Raw genomic sequence first — 20,291 nt, forward strand, 5'->3', positions numbered from 1 at the left:
AAAACGGACGTTTACAACAGTTGTTGATCAGACACTGACCCAGGCTCAGTTTATCAGATATTAAATAATTTAAACATAAATAATTGTACTGAATATTTTAAATACAGGATCTTTACTTTTTAGAGGACATGTAATGTGTGTAACATGTGTTTGTATGTGTGTGTATATACATATATATATATATATATATATATATATTTTTTTTTTTTATATATATACACTCTTAATGCCCTTAAGAGTAGTGCAAAAACCTGGTTTTCTTCACCTAATGGTGTACACCTTATTTTTTTTTTTAAGGAGACATTATCTATATAATTGTTCCAGGTTTCTTCAATAAAAAGTTAATTGAACAAAAAACCTTTGTTGAAATTTCTTTAGGGTCAGTTTAATAATTTATGTAACAAACTGTGATACCGTGATAACCGTGATACCGCGTTATTTTCTGAGACGGTTATCATACCGTGAAAATCTCATACCGTTGCAACCCTACTTGGGGGTTTTGCACTGAGAACAGAGAGAACATGAGGACACAAATTTGTGTACATCACTAGACATGCTCTCCCACCAGTATCTATTAAGCAAAAGTTGCTGAGTACGGGTCTCACCAGAATGCCCAGAAGTAATAGATGAATGGGCCCACGTAATCAAACGATCTCGAAAGTTAACAGGTACATATAACTTATCTGAAGGGCACTGAGAAGGTATTTCAATATCCTGTAAAGCCCTCTCGATCTCATCATCGACCTCCCATCTGATACTGGACACGACCACACCGGGTTGCAGGATGGTCTCAGAGGAAGTGTCTTGAGGTGCCTCATCAGTATACATACGAGACATGGCATCAGCTTTACCATTACGAGAACCAGGCCGATAAGTGATAGAAAAATCAAAACGAGAGAAAAACAGGGACCAACGGGCTTGACGAGGGTTTAACCTCTTGGCTGAATTCAAATATTCTAAATTCTTGTGGTCAGTTAACACCATAAACGGATGATTAGCCCCCTCTAACCAATGTCTCCACTCCTCAAATGCAAGTTTAATGGCCAGTAGTTCTCTATCACCAATGCCATAATTTCGTTCAGTGGGTGTGAGTTTGTGGGAGAAAAAAGCTACAGGATGAAGTTTCTGAGGATCCCCTAATCTTTGTGATAAGATTGCACCTACACCGGTTTCTGAAGCATCAACTTCTACTACAAAGGGCTGACTAGGATCAGGGTGTTTAAGGATAGGAGCTGAAGTGAATGAATCCTTAAGAGTCTGAAAAGCCTGCTCAGCCTGACTAGACCATGTCAAAGTTTTGGTAGCTCCTTTCAAAAGAGCCGTGAGGGGAGCAGCAATACTGCTGAAATTTCCAATAAACCTCCGATAAAAGTTGGCAAACCCTAAAAAATTTTGAAGATCTTTAACTGATCTGGGTCGGGGCCAACTGACAACAGCCTCCACCTTGTGGTCATCCATGGTGATACCCGTGGGGCTAATGATGTAACCGAGGAACGTGGTGGAAGGGAGATGGAACTCGCATTTTTCACCTTTGACGTATAACTGGTGCTCAAGCAGTCTAGTGAGTACCTGACAGACCTGATGAACGTGATTTTCGAATGAATCTGAATAGATCAAGATATCGTCTATGTATACAATGACAAACTGGCCAATCATATCACGAAAAACATCATTGACAAAAGCCTGGAAGACGGAAGGGGCATTACGTAAACCAAAAGGCATAACAAGGTACTCATAGTGCCCCCTAGTGGTAACAAAAGCAGTCTTCCATTCATCACCTTCTTTAATTCGAACTAGATTATAGGCACTTCTAAGATCAAGTTTAGTAAAAATGGTGGCTCCACTTAACTGTTCTAAAGCTACTGGGATAAGAGGTAGAGGATAGGGATATGGTTTAGTAATCTGATTTAAACCTCTATAATCTATACAGGGACGTAATCCTCCATCTTTTTTTTGAACAAAAAAGAACCCAGAAGCTGCTGGAGATTTGGACGGTCGGATGAAACCCTGAGCTAGGAACTCCTCTATGTATTCTTCCATAACTTTCTCCTCAGCCTGAGTAAGGGGATAAACTCTGGACTTTGGTAGAGTAGCTCCATCAAGGAGCTCAATAGCGCAATCATATTCTCTATGAGGAGGCAATTTGGTGGCATTTACTTTGTTAAATACTTCTTGGAGATCCTGATATTCAGGAGGGATCTGTAACTTAGCATTAATAGCAGGGTTCTCAACAGAAGTGGCACCAACAGACAAAACAGGGGTAGTTAAACAGTTCTCCAAACAGAAGGGGGACCAAGACCAAGCAGCTCTTGGTCTGACCACGAGATCAGAGGGTCATGCTGTTTTAACCAGGGCAGACCTAAAATTATGGGAAATTCTGAAGTGTCAAGGATGAGAAAACTAATAAATTCCACATGTAGAAAACTGGTAGCTAACTTAACTGGCTCAGTCTTGTGTGTAATAGTTCCAGTACCTACAGGACCCCCATCCAGTGCAGAAACTTTCAGTGATGCTTCCAACGGAGTTGTAGCAATCTTCAGCTGGTCCACGATGGTCTTGTTTATGAAGTTTCCCTCTGCACCGGAGTCAATCAGGGCTGAGAAAACAGAAACAGATGGACGGCAGGGGAGAGTAACAGGTAACAAGAAAGACTGTGAAACTAACCCCTGAGTGGGAAGACTCACCACTTTAGCGCGTGGAGTAGGATCCACACGCTTTCCAGGGGTCAGCGCCTGACGTCTATGCGGACGGGACTGACAATCACGTAAAACGTGACCAGCCCCGCCACAGTACATACATAGACCACCATGTAAACGAATTTCCTCAGGAGACAAACGAGATGAGTCACACTGCATGGGTTCCGGGATCCTGTCTTCATCATGGTGGTGCAGAGGTGTTTGAAGGGGATGAGGAAGAGTGGAAGTAGTGGAAGGTCTATGAGTAACTGGACCAGCGTTTTGAAAAAATTTACGGGGTCTACGTTCACGCAATAACTGATCTAACCTAATAGCTAACTTGATCAAATCATCCAGAGAAAGATTATCATCTTTGCAAGCTAGCTCTGTTAGTACATCAGCATTTAGACCATTACGAAACATCACCACCAGGGCTGGCTCATTCCACCCACTACTAGCAGCCAGTGTCTGAAACTCCAAAGCAAACTCAGCCACAGACCGATTACCCTGCTTAATTTTAGCCAGTAATTCTCCACTAGATTTTCCCTCGTGAGGGTGGTCAAAAACAGTACTGATCTGATCAATGAACTGTTCATAAGTGCATAATTGTAAGTTAGACCATACTGCTGTAGCCCAATCTAGTGCTTTACCAGTCATACGGGAAACTACGAACGCAATACGTGAGCTGTCGGGGCTAGGAGGAGAATTACTAAAATAGATAGAACACTGCAACAGAAATCCCTTGCACAAATTAGGGGAGCCATCAAACTTATCAGGTTTACTCACAGAAAAAACGTGACTAGTAGGCTCCTGAGCGGGGCTGGGAGCAGACTGAACAGCAGCAGAAGCACCCAAAGTTTGTAACTGAGTAGATAATTGCTTCATACCTTCAATAACCTGGGCCAGCTGGTCCTGCTGATCTCCCTGACGCTGAGCCATAGCAGTAACAGACTGAGAAAATCCTCCAAAAAGCTGCTGGTGTTGTTGTAGCATCTTATTCTGATCACTAACCGCGTTTTTAAGAGCCTCGAAGTCCGCCGTCTGCATAAAGGCGAGGTATTCTGTAACGCCACAGACGGGAGTCAGACGCTCGCGGTAAAAACAAAACGAGGCTTTATTATAAAGCACGTAAGCAGATAGCGTAGTCGGATAACAGGCGTGGGTCAAAGCCAGAAAAACAACCAACCAAAACATCAGAGCCGAATCACAAACCGAAAACGAAACCATAAACCAGAAGCAGAGTTCAAATAACCAGAAAATCACAATACAAACAGAACAAAAGGATAAGGCAAAAGCGTAGTCGAAAAGAACAAGTAAGGGTCATACACGGGTAATACAGACAGGAAAATAACGCTCAGTATATCGCTGGTGAACAGGGAAAATACCTCTCGAAAAACGAGACAAACAGACAGGTATTTATACCTAAACTAAATTACTAACACCTGAACACAGTCTAGAATTCCGGTGACGTAGACCGCACGAATGAGCCGCGGTTGGCTGAGTCCGAACACGTGGTGTTGTCAGGTGCATGCTGGGAGGTGTAGTTCCGGACCGGGGATTGTCCATAGACGGGAACGGCAGAAAAAGGAACTACAGAGTCTGTGGTAGGCGTCACAATATCAACTTAAATATGATTTACTTTAATTTATACACTTTGTTATTTCATACTCTATATGGTCAGTTTCATTTATTTATTTATTTCTGATTAGATGCTTTGTAGAAATGTATGAGTAATGTAACCATAAAATAATAAATAGTTTATGTAAGTCAACAAAGATAAATGATCAAACTAAGCTACATTTCACACAATAGTACATTCATACAGTCAGCTAATCTATTTTTATATTTTAGTTGTATAAAACCAAAACATAACATGCTTCATATATTTCTTATTTATTTTCAAATGAAATGTACCCATTCCCACTGGTTCAGATGTTAATTCCAAACTATTGGCTTATTCACACACTGCTATGAACATGCCACTCATTTATTAGACTGACCACTCTTCACACTCTACACTAAAATAAACTTGTCTGTGTGTGGCTTCTATGAACAGAAATCAGCAGGACATAAACAATCATTAAATAAGTGAAATACACAAATATGTGAAAATAATATTGTGCACATTACACTAATGTAGTACTGAAATAAAATAAAGCCTGATTATGCTATGCATGCCATAAATACAGTGACAAGAAAAAAACGGTAAAGTTCTACTACAACCCTCCAATAACGTAAATGATAACGTAAATATATCTGACATCTATTTTAATAAAATGATGACAATAAAACACAGACAAGGTAACGTTCTATTACTAGACTTTCCATTTTACAGACTGTCTATTTAGCAGCACACAAAGCAATATGTGGTAATGTAGCAAATGTGTTGCGTAGGTAACAGTTACCACCTATCCTAAATTAAAAGAGCCTTTCTCTTCAAGTAACTAAAGCATTATTATTAATGCTAAACTGAGCAAACATTGTGTACTGAACTGAACATGCAACCAAAATTAAAACTCCAAGCCAATGCATAGTCACACCCAATAATTGTAAAGCAAACACCACCAGTGCTCTATGAAGTACTAAACAGAAGCAATCGCAAACGTATAAATGTCTCATGGACGCACAATAAAATTAATTACATGGTGTGCATTCCTTAACACACAACAGGAGCTGTGCAGCCGGGAACAGTGAGTTATAACGACAGTGAATGCTGCCTCTGTATGATCACTGTTTGGCCATTGAATCAATCAGAAACCAGGGCTGCTTTCCTCTCTGTTTATTCTGAAACAGATTTTAGGACACATACATCTTTAAATCTTGCAATGAAAGGCTGCAGGCATAACACACTGAGGTTGTAAAAAATCTAATGAGAATAAATTAGTTTAGTTATTTTTCTGCTATCAAGAGCGTGAATTATATAACACGGCTCTGATACGTGAAGTACGTGTCTGGACAATAACCCCTTAAAAGTTAGCATTTCTTATCAAATCTATACACTGATATTTTTATAAGGTTATAGAACAATGTTTTGAAGTTTTTTAAACTATATAGATTAAAATTAGTGCTGGACAATATGGCAAAATTTATATTGCGATAAATTCCTTAATTTTGGTTGATACCATATAATTTTGATTTCAATATAAATACTTTGAAGGCCTCAGAAAAACTGCTAAGAATCCTTGCAATGGAAATCTGTACACTACTGTCTGAAATGTTAAGTCTTTGTAGCCTCCTCTCACAAAATCTAACTTTAAATTACAACAGAGGCAGAGCTTCTTATTCTTTTGTACACAGATTTAACAGATCAAAACAAAAGTGCTTCAACCAGGATAAAGAATAAAAAAAACTTCATATACATAAAAGGAACATGACATCCCTGTCAAATAAAAACCTATAGGCTCTATCAACTATAAATAACTTAGTTCCAGCATAAGCTACAAAAGTGCTTCAGCCAGAATAAGGAAAATATTGTGTGTAGTGGAATTGTTTGAAGTGGTGGAATAGATTAGATGTAATTAGAAAAATGCTAGCTTTAAGCTAATGCTTAACTGACGTCACAGCACAGCAGCAGGGAATGGCAGAGGACTTGATTCTGTGCAACACCAGCAAACTCCGGCCAGATCATGTTTGGGATTCTTCTTCTTTTTTTTTTTTTTTACAGAGGATCATTAAAGTAAAGAGGTGAAAACTCTATCAGTATGGTGATGTTGAGCAGTGTAGACTGTGTTAGAGATTTAAAATGCAGATAGTAACAGAAAGTGAGCTTTAGCTGCTCAGTGGTTCTCAGTTCAGAAGCCGTGCTTCCCTGTGGGTGGAATATTTATTTACGGTCATTGGTTCATACTAATTACAGCACAGCTGATCCAAATAATCAACTAACAACTAACTAATCAACCAACTAACTGCCCTTGATGAGGAGAGCTGTGTGATGCAGCAGGAAAACTAGCAGGACAGTGTTACTCCAGAACCACTAACTACCATAGAGCTAACTAACTGAAGAACCAGAGAATCTAAAACACTTAATGGCTTAATGTGTTTTTTCCCACTGAAACATATTATACGGACAAATCTTAACATGGCTTAATGTACTAAAGCAACGAGCCAGAAACACCAAACTTCTCTAATTTATTTCACTGCATAATAAACTTAATCAGAACCTTAATAAGATAAACAAACCCCTGCACTGTTACCCATATTACTGACCCGCTGTAAAATCCAGAGAGTCTGGGGAGTTAGTATAATTAGTATAATACAGATAGAGTAGCGTGTAGAACAGACAAGCACGCCTCTATCACTCGTCTAAGCTACACTGGTAAAACATTCTACAGCGTTTAAAGCTGGTTCTGGGGTAACTCTGTGCTGCTGGGTTAGAGCTTCCTTGCTGGGATGCTCTCCGCTCTCCTCAGAGAAGAGGGCAGTTAGTTCATTAGTTGGATAACCTGGGTTTAATACGCTGTATAGTTACGGCCGGAGTTTGCTGGTGTTGCGCCGAAAAGAGTCCCCTGCTGATTCCAGCTGCGCTGATACGTCAGTTCACTCCACTGTAGCATTAGCTTAAAGCTAGCATTTTTCTCATTACAGCTCTTAAACGATCTCATAATTCATAATCCAGTGATGTTCAGGAGTAAAATGACGGAATTGACGGCAGTAAAAATGAAAGGCTGTAAAAACTAAATATCAATATAATCACAAAAATGATATCACTGTTATTGATACGGTTTTATAATACCTATATCAAATTATTGTCCAGGCCTAATTGAAATTATTATATATATTAAAGGTACATTCTGTAGGAAATGAGAGCAAGTGTGTGAAATAGCTACAGCAGTCCAATTTCAAAACATCACAGAGAGTTGTCTGCCCTGCCCACCCCTCCCCAGATGCGAAGCTAGCTGGGGTTGCCAAATTCAGCAGACTGAATCTACACAAAGTTTAGACTAGTAGGAAAGGCAGAGAACTTAGAGTATGATCGAGAGGGGAGAGGAAAAATACAGCAATTCTGAACTCTTCTATCACCCATATTTAGCTTTATATTGACTGTATGTTACACAAGGGAGCTATTGGCCGGGCTGTGCGCTGCGTGAGATACAGCTCTGCGCTAACCTTGCTAAGCTATCTAGCTCACTCAGGTACCCTCTGACTTTTTATCCCAGCTGCACACAGATCACTGATATGAATGCTCTTCACCACCTTTCAGACTGCCAACATTTACTTTTGTTATATTCCTTATTTGGTCACTCTCTGCTTGTCTCCCAGTTACACAACCTCCTTAGTTTATTATTCCATATTTAGTTCTGGGAAGTTCATACTATCTCCCTGTTTTTATAAGAGACAGCCACACTTCCCTGGTGAGCTTGTGTTCACTTCCTCCTCTTCCTCTCTGTCGCGCTCGGCACAATTTCTTTTCGCACCCGCTTTTGTTTTCCCGCCCGTTTTCGGTACTTGCAGCCGCATCCCAATCTGAGGCAGCGGTAGAGCATTGTGCCGTTACCGCAACGGCTTGGGCTTGATCCCACTTGGGGCTTATTTTATTATTATTTTTTCCTCTTTTTCCTGGGTTTACCTGCTTTGAGATCTACTGTTCTGCAATTGGGTTCAACAATCCTCTGGGCTGTAGAGCTGCTTCTCTGTAGCACTCCAACCCATCATAGTACGACTGCCTGACATTGCTAGCACACCAGCGGGTTTAGCTCAGCGCACAGGCTGGTACTCGAAAATCCGTCTAGTGCATTAAGCTTAACTGGTAAACAATAACTTCACCCGGTCAGGTCTTACTGTCAATTAAGTAAGCCATAGACTGTATAATAAGTAGGGACAGGACGTCCCCATTCACTCTCATTACGGCTTTTTGAACCCAAAATATGTCAGAAATGGAAGCTGCCATCTTGCGTGCGCTTGAGCAGTAGAGGCAAATTGGAGCCAGAACTGGCATGGCAGAGGTTGGAGGCAGGGCCATGTGACTGCCCAAACCCCGCCACCCCCCTCGTGAAATTATCGTGCAATATTTTTTAGAGAACGTTTCCCTGAGGCTCTGTTACAACAGTTAACTGCTGAACAAGGCATTGCTTTACTTAAGAAATGTCATTTTTAACAGTAAAATCCGAATGTCAGAAAGATCTGACTGTGAGCTCCGCAACTGTCAATTAACTTTATTTATAACAGAATAACTGTACAGAACGACACTGGGGGTTATTAACACAGGAGGGGGGCTTGCAGAATGTACAGAACCCAACTTCCAAAAAAAATCCTCGATGTGTAATTTTAGATTAAAGATTCCACCATCTCTCATTCAGCTGACCAACAGTCCAGAACCAGCTGACCAATGGAGATTCACTCCATGAGAATAGCAAAAACAAAAAAACAAATGAAGGTTTTGGAGTAGCCTAGTCAAAGTCTGATTGAGGTGCTGTGACATGATCTTAAATAGGATGTCTATGCTCGGAAACCCTCAAATTTGGCTGAATTAAAACAATTCTGCCAAGAAGAGTGGACCACAATTCCTCCACACAAATGTGAAAGACTCTTTACAAAGATTAATTCAATGAAATGAAATTATCGTTTAATTATAATTTAATTATATTTAATCTGGTTATATTTATCTGATATTAATATATGTTTGTTAATCTGAAATCTGAAAAATTTTAGTATGATAAAACAGCAAAAACAAAAGAAATCTGTAGGGTGAAAGATTTTTCAAAGCACTGAATTTTACGTGATGTTAATCCTGATAACACATGACCTCAAGTGTTCTATTGCTTTTATACAACACTTTTTTTACAAAATGAATAAAGAAAATATATCAAAGAACTTTAAGAAATTCAGTTTGAATATGCTTTAATATGGGCTGTGCCTTCCGCCAAAAAGTAGTTCCACAACAACTGTAACAGAACTGAAACTTAACTACAAAACGGTGTATGGTTCATTCAGACTAACACCACGAAATTAGCTTGAAATCAAAAGTGGGAATTAGCAAAGATGGTATTGTTAGGACCATGAAATAACGCTGAAACTCTCCTCTCCTGCTTTGTGGAGTCGTCTTCAGGTGAAAGCTGCGCATTTTTTGAGCATTTCTGTTTGTTTTGCTGGGTGGTGTTGGTTTTAGCTAGCCGGCTGTACTGTGGTTAGGTTAGCGTAGCTTGCTTTAGCTCAGCATTAACTTAGCCTAGCCTGGCTGGTTAGCGTTCTGGCTGTCAAACGGCATTAGCCGATTTTCTTTCCATTTTTTCCACAAAAGACGAGCCAGCGCTGCGGGAGAGTGTACCGTGGTTGAGCGCTAGCCTGTGCTAAGCTAACGCTGCTGCTGGTGCCATTGATGATTCAAAGCTGTCCTGTGTGTATACGCCGTTACTCGGCAACGCGTCGGCGGAGTGATACAAGTTTAGTGTGAGAAGCCCATGATGTTATCACAAATAACAGCACGGCTAGAACACTTCTCAACCAGATTGTGAGGTTGGAACTAACTGTTGTATAATGTAAAATGATAAACATTTGTATCTTGAAGTTTTATTGTAAGTTTTTAAAACAATAAAGCAACAGTTACAGTTTTAGAAAGAAAATTAACTCGTGTGTTAAAACAGTTAAATATATAAAATACAAAAGGAATTTTACTGCTTAACATTAATAAAATGACAAGTAACACAAACACCATCACAAGATCATTATAATGTAAATTATCTTGTCAAAGAGAGATAACAGACATTTTAGAATGATATAAAACTAACCAGCAAGCACCGAAGTGCCACCCACTGCACAGTCCCAGGCCTTTTCTAATGTACTCCTGGTACACGCATGACTCTGTAATTCAAGTTCATCTGGCTCACACTATTAGGCTTCATTTAAACTCAGATACATCATCATCAATGAACTCACAAGATAACACCTCACTTCTTATAGAGGTGTGGATGTCCTCTAGGTATCCCCTGAAGACGCATGATCATCATCAATTTATATACTGCTGTTTTTTTTTGGCATGTCGCAGCGGGTATCACAATGTTAATGTCCAGTTTATCTAGGCCAAATTCTTCATTTTGTTCTGGCCCGGTTCTAGGTAAGGTCTTGGCCCAGATATAGATCACATACTGGCAAACGACTACAACTAATGAATGTGATCCAGATCTGACCCACACACTGTAAAGAGTGTAGAATGAAGAGCTATGTTCCAGATCTGATCCACACACTGTAAAGAGAGTAGAATGAATAGATATGATCCAGATCTGATCCACACACTGTAAAGAGATTAGAATGAATATATATGATCCAGATCTGATCCACACACTGTAAAGAGAGTAGAATTAATATATATGATCCAGATCTGATCCACACACTGAAAAGAGAGTAGAATGAATAGATATGATCCAGATCTGATCCACACACTGTAAAGAGAGTAGAATTAATAGATATGATCCAGATCTGATCCACACACTGTAAAGAGAGTAGAATTAATAGATATGATCCAGATCTGACCCACACACTGTAAAGAGAGTAGAATGAATAGATATGATCCAGATCTGATCCACACACTGTAAAGAGAGTAGAATGAATAGATATGATCCAGATCCAACCCACACACTGTAAAGAGAGAAGAATGAATAGATATGATCCAGATCTGATCCACACACTGTAAAGACAGTAGAATGAATAGATATGATCCAGATCTGACCCCACACACTGTAAAGAGAGAAGAATGAATAGATATGATCCAGATCTGATCCACACACTGTAAAGAGAGTAGAATGAATAGATATGATCCAGATCTGATCCACACACTGTAAAGAGAGTAGAATAAATATATATGATCCAGATCTGATCCACACACTGGAAAGAGATTAGAATTAATATATATGATCCAGATCTGACCCACACACTGTAAAGAGATTAGAATGAATAGCTATGATCCATATCTGATCCACACACTGTAAAGAGAGAAGAATGAATAGATATGATCCAGATCTGATCCACACACTGTAAAGTGAGTAGAATTAATAGATATGATCCAGATCTGATCCACACACTGTAAAGAGTGTAGAATTAATAGATACGATCCAGATCTGACCCCACACACTGTAAAGAGAGTAGAATTAATAGATATGATCCAGATCTGACCCCACACACTATAAAGAGAGTAGAATTAATAGATATGATCCAGATCTGATCCACACACTGTAAAGAGAGTAGAATGAATAAATATGATAATTTAGCGCCAGAAATACTCAACAAACAGTAAAAAATTAAGACACACAATAACATAACTACTAACAAAAGACATGTTTAGCTACCCTCCTAAGAGGGCGATAGTTCATATGTTCCCAAAATATAAGCATTTTAGATCGCTAAAATATAGCTAACAGTCAATATAAATCAATTGGATTTCCCATAGCGATTAGCATTTTAGCTAGTAAGCTTAGGACTGATTATATATATTGCTGTATCTGTAATGACTTGGTACAGTTATGTTTTCTTTGTGTTGGTTAACTTAGCAAATGGCATCAGCTTATAGTTTTCTGGTCCTGCCATTAATTCAAATTACCTTCATCCTCAGAGATGGCGAGATGGGTGAAAGGTTAACTGCTTTAAAGTCACTTCGTGTGAATCTGTTAACATGACTGCTTTAGGCATGAACAGTCTGTGCTGTGTAAGTGACCAGCATGTGCAAAACAGCACTGCTTCACAATAAGTTTTACTTTTATTCTTGCTAGAATCACAAGAGCAATGAATGAGTTTAGGCTGACAGCAGAGCTTATCAGCATGAAGGCGTTTGAGCTCACTGCAAAAGTGCACATTATTCAGACAGGTTTTTTTTATTCTTTTGACACTGCAGCCACAATCTGTAGCCACATTTTCCAATTCATTAGAAACACTAAGTGGCTGGGGCTGGGGCAAGTCTTCTACGTAATGTTATTAGAACAGAAACATCAGTCCAAATATTTATGAGCTCTGTTTTCTACTTTTTTCTTACCACTGAAATCTTCATCTCACTACTGCTGTCGTGTGTTTTACTGTCTACTTACAGTCTTTTCATTGTATTTATTTTATGTTTCTATTTCCTAGTTCACTTACTGCTGAGAGTTACGCCATTAAATAAAATGATCACTGCCCACTATACAGTTTCTCACAAAAGTGAATACACACTGAGGATATGACTTTGATAAAATGTAAAGTAGTCAGTGTACAGGTTGTATAATAATGGTGTCTCTTACTTACAGTCAGATATGGTGGTGGTAGCATCATGGTCTGGGGTTGTATGAACGCCTTTGTCACTGTGGAGCTGAGTTTTAACATGGACTGTGACTTTCTAAAGCAGAGCACGATCCCCTCCCTCCTGGACTACATATCAGTTTTCCAACATAATTACAACCAAATACACCACCATGACAACTTACTTGCAGAGGAAGCTAAAAGTAAAGGTCTCGGACTTGTGAAGCATATCTCCAGACCTAAACCCTATTGAGAATCTGTGAGGAAGAGTGGGATTCAAGAGGCAACCTGTGAAGATCTAGTGAACTCCATACCCAAGAGAGTTAAAGCTGTGCTGGAAAATAATTGTGGCCACACAATATATTTACGCTTTGGGCACAATTTGTCCATTTTCACTCAGGGGTGAACTCACTTTGGTTGTTTTTGTAAACTGTTACACAATCTGTTCACTGATAACTTTACAGTGTATCAATGTGTTATATCTTCAGTGCTGTTCTATGAAAAGATATAAAATATTAGCAAAAATGTGAAACTTACACTGCCCTGTCCACAAAACTCTTTCACTTCCATCAGCACACAATTCTCTCACATTGTAAATACCTCATACAACAAGCACACATGAGCCTTTCTTATTAAATTTAGGCAGTAGACTACTAATTACATGATGAAAAGTGTTTACCAGAGAGAGTGTGATTGTAATAAATAAAATTGCATAGTTTTGAATGAAAAAAAAAAAAAGTGGTGTCAATCGATTAAAAAAAAAAGATATATTATGTACGGATGAAGTTGGGGTCAAACATATATTCTCCATATATATATATATATATATATATATATATATATATATATACATACATACATACACACTCACATTTTTATAAATAATTTATATGAACACATATATGATCTAGAATATTTAGGATGTTTATTTAATTATATTGTTTTAAATTTGAACAGAGTTTTTCCTTTGTGATCTTTGCTTAAGTACCAGTCGAATTAAAAGTCTCATCACTGTAGTAATGGGTTCATCCTACCGGTTTATTTTACTGGTAGAAGCTTTAAAGGAAGAAATAAACGCTATAACAGCTCTCAGCTCACACGTGTTTTATTAAACATGGTAAAACTTAATTTGCAGACTAAACAAATGTGTTAACATTTCTGGAATTTGTTATTTTTTGGGTTATTTATGAATTTTAGAGAACTACACTTCAGTGTAGTGTGTCCTTGATGACACACTTCAATACCCAAACACACCCTAACCACCCCTCCCTCACCACCCTGGGTGTTGCCCATATTTATTAGCATTATTCTGATGTATCTTCATTTCTGTTCCAGGGTGAAACAGTGTTATCTCAAGGAGGAAAGCTGTTTCTCAGCTCAGAGAACTTTAAGAACACACTGTACCCTGGTGTTAAATACCTCATTTCAAAGTAGATACTTGGGCCCCAAAAATGGAATCATTGTTTTACGCAATGTGGTAATTTATATAACCTCTTAATGAAAATATATATTTAGGTCATATTTCAATTAAACTGAAAATTGCCTATTTTTCCCCAAAAAACTTCATATCTTCAAATCCATAATGATATCAATTTATTTAACTACCTTACACAGCCAATATTTTATTGAGCTACCTATAATGCTTTGAGTTCTATTATTGATTTACCAAAGAGCGCCAGAACGTCTCCAAGTGTCCCAAAACGTAATCAAATGGCACAAAATCCTCCTATTGTCCAAAAACCTCTCCACAAAGCCCCAAACCTCTCTAAATAACCCAAAAGACTAAAATCCACATGTGTCATATTACTTTCTGACTTACTGCAGATTTGACTATACCCTCTGATTGACAGCCTCTAACCAATAAGAGCATGGGTAGTGTCGCTGCGTAAATGGGAGGTTCTCTGGTTGTGCACAAAAAACATAAGTCTGCATATCAGCAGTGTTTTAACTCTGTCTCAGAATGATCTATCTTAACACAGAATGACTCACATGAAAGCAGAAAGTGAAAAAAATGGATCACTGCCAAACCATTTCCATTTTACATCAGTGTTTTTTTTCTGGGTGAGAGAGACACCCCGTGTTCATTCAAGAATAACATTTTTATAAAGTTATATTATCACAGCATTATTTTCTCACTCTATATTGCAGTTCAAGTAGAAAACAGATCATACAGTCATGTAACAGTCATTACAGAAAATACTATAGTTTATACAAATGTGCATAAATATAAAACCACAAACTAAAAAATCTACATTCTCTTTTCCCTCAAACACATGTACTCTGTAAATTCATCCAGCAGAAATGACATTGTTACTGTTCTGTGATTGACTCTGTGATGTAATTTGTATATTATATATCAGTGTTTTATGATCTCAGTTGTTTATTCTTCCTCTGAAGAGTCTGTTCTCAGCAACACAATTATATATATTTGTTATTTTTAGACAGAAGTGATTAAATGAATGCTTAAATGTATCACTTGAAAAAAAGTTATGCTAAAATTATAATATATACACAGGTGACCCAGAACAGTCCATGTCAAATATAATTGGTCCTCCTAGTGCTGCAAAACAGCTGCAGACCACCAAGACATGGACTCTTTAGGCCCTCTACAGGTGCTTGATTGGGTTCAAATCTGGTGAACTGTAACACCTGGAACACTAATTTGTGTTCCTCAAACCAACAGGATGTAGCACGGTGTGTTATCCTGCTTAAAGAGCGCACTGCAATCAGAGAATACCATTACCATGATGAATGGTACCTGCTGCACCCTTTCCCAGAGCATTACACTGTATCATATTTTTAATAGCTGTTTTCCTCATGTATCAGTGAGTCCTGGGTGTTCTTGTCTGCAGTGTGATTTGTCTCAGTTTAAATATCTGTATAAACCTTGCTGTTTCAGAAATACTCTGATCCAGTAGTCTGAACAGTGTTTCAGATCTTTATACTGATCATTTCTCCACATCCAACATGCTGACGAGAACCAAATGATTAGTTACTGTCTAACAGAGATTCCCAGATCAGCACCACATCACTTCAGAAGGCCAGCATAATCTTAGGAAAATATGACTTTCTTCCTGTATATGATAGTATATGTGAAATAGTCTGCATTATACAGTGGTATAAAAAGTTTGGGCACCACTGATAATTTTCATGATTTTCATTTATAAAGGATGAAAATTAGGCAGCTGCATGAATTTGGAATCATGCTCAGAAAAATTACATCAATATTTAGTAAATCCTCCTTTTGCAGAAATAACAGCCTCTAAACCCTTCCTATAGCTTCCAATGAGTCAGGCTTCTGGTTGAACAAATCATCTCCAGTTAAGTCCGGTTAGATGATTTCCGAGCATGGACAGCCCGTTTTGAATTTTACTGTGGGTAGCAAGTGTTTGTCCTGGAATGCTGTGTTCTTTTTCCGCCATGTGTACCACCCTCTGAAAAATTAAAATTTAGATACATAAGTCCACAGCACCTTATTCCTAAAATGAAGCTGGCTTGTCCAAATGTGCTTTAGCATACCTCAAGCAACTCTGTTTGTGGCGTGTGCGCAGAAAAGGCTTCTTTTTCATTACTCTCCCATATAGCCTCTCCTTGTGCAAAGTGCGCTGAATAATTGAACGATGCACAAGGTACTGGAAACATTCCTCAGAGAGTCTGGTCCATATTGACATGATAGCATCACGCAGTTGCTGCAGATTTGTCAGCTGCACAACCATGATGCGAATCTCCCGTTCCACCACATCCCAAAGGTGCTGGATTGGATTGAGATCATGTGACCGGAGGCCATTCGAGTACAGAGAGCTCATTGTCTTGTTCAAGAAACCAGTCTGAGATGATTTGCGCTTTATGACATGGCGTATTATCCTGCTGGAAGTAGCCATCAGAAGATGGGTAGGTACACTGTGGTCATAAATATCACTGGATATTTTCTCTTTTTCTGATCATTCTCTGTAAACGCTAGAGATGGTTGTGCGTGAAAATCCCAGTAGATCAGCAGTTTCTGAAATACTCAGCCCGTCTGGCACCAACAACCACGCCACGTTCAAACTCATTTAAATCACCTTTCTTCCCCATTCTGATGCTCGCTTTGAACTGCAGCAGATCACCTTGGCCATGTGTACATGCTCCCATGTGATTGACTGATTCGAAATTTGCGTAAATGAGCAGTTGGAAATGTGTACCTTATAAAGTGTCTGGTGATTGTATATATATTTTTTTCAGCGTTATAGTCAAGAAAATCTCTATTTACTGTTTTATTTTGCTATAAACTCTGTCACTGCTAGTCAGTGTGTGTAAGGGCTGGTGCCCGATCGAGGCAACTTCCGGGGCATCGGAGGGCGCGCCAGGCCAGCGCCGAGGGTTGATTTGGCTAATTACCAACACCTGCTTTGAACACTTTAAAAGCAACGCCAACCAGCCACTCGGAGCTGGATCTTTGACACTCATGGGAGCGAATCTATGCCGATTTTTCTCTGAGCTCTGGCTCTCTTTTTCCTCCCTGCTCTGTCTACGGCAAGTGCCGTTTCCTGCCTGTTGTTTGGAGCGAGTTCGGGACAGCGTGGCTGTAGTTATGCTCCCTTTTGAGTTTCGCCTTATCCCTTTCTCTCTCGAGTCTGTGGGAGTTAGACACAAACACCCCCAGTTACCTCCTCATAAGGGGTGAGCCGCGCTTCCCGGAAAGTCTTGGTTAACCCTTTTAAATTAGTCTTTTATAAAATAAATGAACAATATCATCTTTGTGAGAGAAAATAATTTAGGTGTGGAAAAGAGTAAAAGCATGGGTGAGAGGCCCAGTGTTATTAATGTGTTTTTCTCTTTTTCAGGCTGGAAGACTGTGGTCTCACAGAGAACAGCTGTGCATTTCTGGCCGGCTTTCTCAAACCAGTGAACTGTAAACTGACAGAGCTGCACCTGAGTAAGAATAAACTACAAGATTCAGGAGTGAAGAATCTCTGTGACGGACTGAAGGATAAAAAGTCTAAACTGCAGATACTGAGGTAAGATTATCACTTTATCAGTCACACTTTATCAGTGTGCTAATCACACACACTGTGAAGGACAAAAAATTACAAGTTAAAAAAAAATTGCACATATAAATAAATACATATGTAATAATAAATGTAATAATAAATGCATGCATAAATAATTGTATATATAATTTTTTTATTTATATATTTATTAATTGATGTACATAGTATTTATATATTTCTGCATTTATTTATTTCTTTATGTATTTATTTCAACATTTCTAGATTTTTTTTCCACATTTCTTTTTGTATTTAAGTATTTATTTCCACATTTCTTCACTTATTTATTTCTGTATTTCTGCATTTGTATTTTAATAAGGTAGGTGGGCCTATCCTTGCACTAAAGCAGGATTTGCAGCGCTGTGTGTAGCTGTTCTTAATAAACATTTTTTTTAATAATAGTTCTATGCTTCTTCGGTGTTGCATCATAATTATCATCATTCTGAACATATTTTGTTCATTCAAACAGACTAAAAATGTTTTTAAAAAGCTCAGTTTTAACGCTTGACTTACAAACAAAAATGTCTGGTCAAAACTGGCTCATAATGACATTTTATGGGGAGGGTAGGGTCGGGCTTGGGCAGAACATGCACGGGCTCAGACCGGGTCGAGCTGAGTTTTTTCCTCAATCTATGCTGTACCTCATACTAACGCATGCTCTCCCACACGGGAGGCTTCTCGCAGCAGGGAGGCCGAAGGCTAGGCTACCGGGACCCCACCCCGGCTAAATCTGGACACTGTATTATCTAACTAACAACAGAGCATTAATAATCAGCAGGTTATGAATGTAGATAACTGATGGTGATCACAGCAGCCCTGTAACCGATCATGAGTGGAAAATGCTCCTTTCCCTTTCTCCGTGCTCCACATTTAAGCTGCAGCCCAAGCAGATAGAACTACATTTCCCACAAAATAGTCTGATTTCACTCTCTTAATATTACAATTTTAATCTCATAATATTAGGACTTTATTCTCGTAATATTATGACTTTATTCTCAAACTGTTTTTAATTTATTTTGAAAGTGGTCCAAAACAGTTCACTTCAAGAATAAAATCATATTACGAGATTAAAGACCGAATATTACAAGTTTAAGGTCATAATATTACGAGGTGAAAGTCGTAACAGTATGAGCCCTGTAATTAATTTATTAATGAATTAGTAGCCCTGTAACAGTAATATCTCAATATAATGTGCTGGTGGAGAACAAGCTGGTGGAGAACAAGAAAAAAAATAATGTGTTGAATTTATTTCCTTTAATTAGATTCATTCTAATAATTTCTGGAATGATGCAATGAAGGACTTTGGCCAAAAATCTAATTCTGTATTATTGATAAATATCTTTGATCCCAGCTGGCCACCAACGTCAATAGACGTTAATTTCAGGTTGAATGTTGGTCAGCTCAACCCCACTCATCCGGTAAATCCCAACCTTCCCAAACACGGATTGGAGAGTTGTTAAACTTAAGGACCGCAGAGTTGCTTTCTCTTGTTCTGCTCCTTAAGCAGAACTTTTTCTCTTCACCTCGCCTCGCTGGGAGGTAAACAGCGCCCCAGAACTACACCAGCAGTGCACCCTGATGACGTCACTCGACGCAACGCCGCAGAAGCTCCCGCACTACTGCCACCTGCTGTCGCTTCAATGCAAGCTCATCCAAACCCTGCACTTGAACCGAATCGCTACTCAACTGCCACAACTTCTCATTCTCTCTTACCCATTCCAAATGTGTTTTCTCGCGTCTCACCCTCCCCAATCGTCCCACTCCAACCCTCAATCGTCCAATCGCTCCAAACTTATTCAGCCTCTCCCTAGCTCTTCCCTTACACATCCTCCTCAAACACCTCTCATTCTCCCTTACCCATTGCAAATGTGTTTTCTCACCTCTCTCCCTCCCATACCCTCCCCAATCGTCCCACTCTAACCCCTCAATTTTCCAACCCCCCCTTCCCTCAACCATCCAACCTCCCTTTTCCCCAATCGTCCAATCCCCAATCGTCCTCTTTCCCTCAATATTTTACCTTCCTTATGCTGTTCCTCAAACCGTCCCTTCCAACCAACCAATCTCCGTTCCCTGCTCCAAATTTATTCAGCCTCTCCCTACCTCTTCCGTTACACGTCCTCCTGAAACCACAATGCTCACCCCACCTCAAACCGGAGCAATCAGCTCTCCATTTACTTTAAATACAGCACCTCCAGCAGACACTCCAGCCAATGCACACATGTTCAACCCCCTCTGGTCTCCTCTTCTCTACAAAACCACATTCTCCACGGTGCAGACATGGATCTCTCCTCGCTTCTTCTGCCTACTAGTTCATTCACTCCTTGCACCATCGAAACTGATGGAAACTCATAAACCTCCCCACAACTGAATTCGCTTTCACCTTTTCAATCTT

The 20,291-nt window shown here is 39.1% G+C and overlaps 1 protein-coding gene across 2 annotated transcripts in view; it reads left to right on the top strand.

Annotated features, from left to right (window-relative positions):
- LOC103038098 (ribonuclease inhibitor-like) overlaps window positions 1-20,291 on the top strand; it is a 316,182-nt gene that overhangs the window by 164,409 nt on the left and 131,482 nt on the right. For both annotated transcript variants that reach the window (XM_049463187.1, XM_049463188.1), the window contains exon 10: window positions 17,696-17,869. In XM_049463187.1, the coding sequence (XP_049319144.1) occupies window positions 17,696-17,869 (174 nt within the window). The remainder of the gene's footprint in view (window positions 1-17,695; window positions 17,870-20,291) is intronic.

The sequence above is a fragment of the Astyanax mexicanus genome, chromosome 13 (assembly GCF_023375975.1).
Source record: "Astyanax mexicanus isolate ESR-SI-001 chromosome 13, AstMex3_surface, whole genome shotgun sequence".
NCBI classification, from domain to species: Eukaryota; Metazoa; Chordata; class Actinopteri; order Characiformes; family Acestrorhamphidae; genus Astyanax; species Astyanax mexicanus.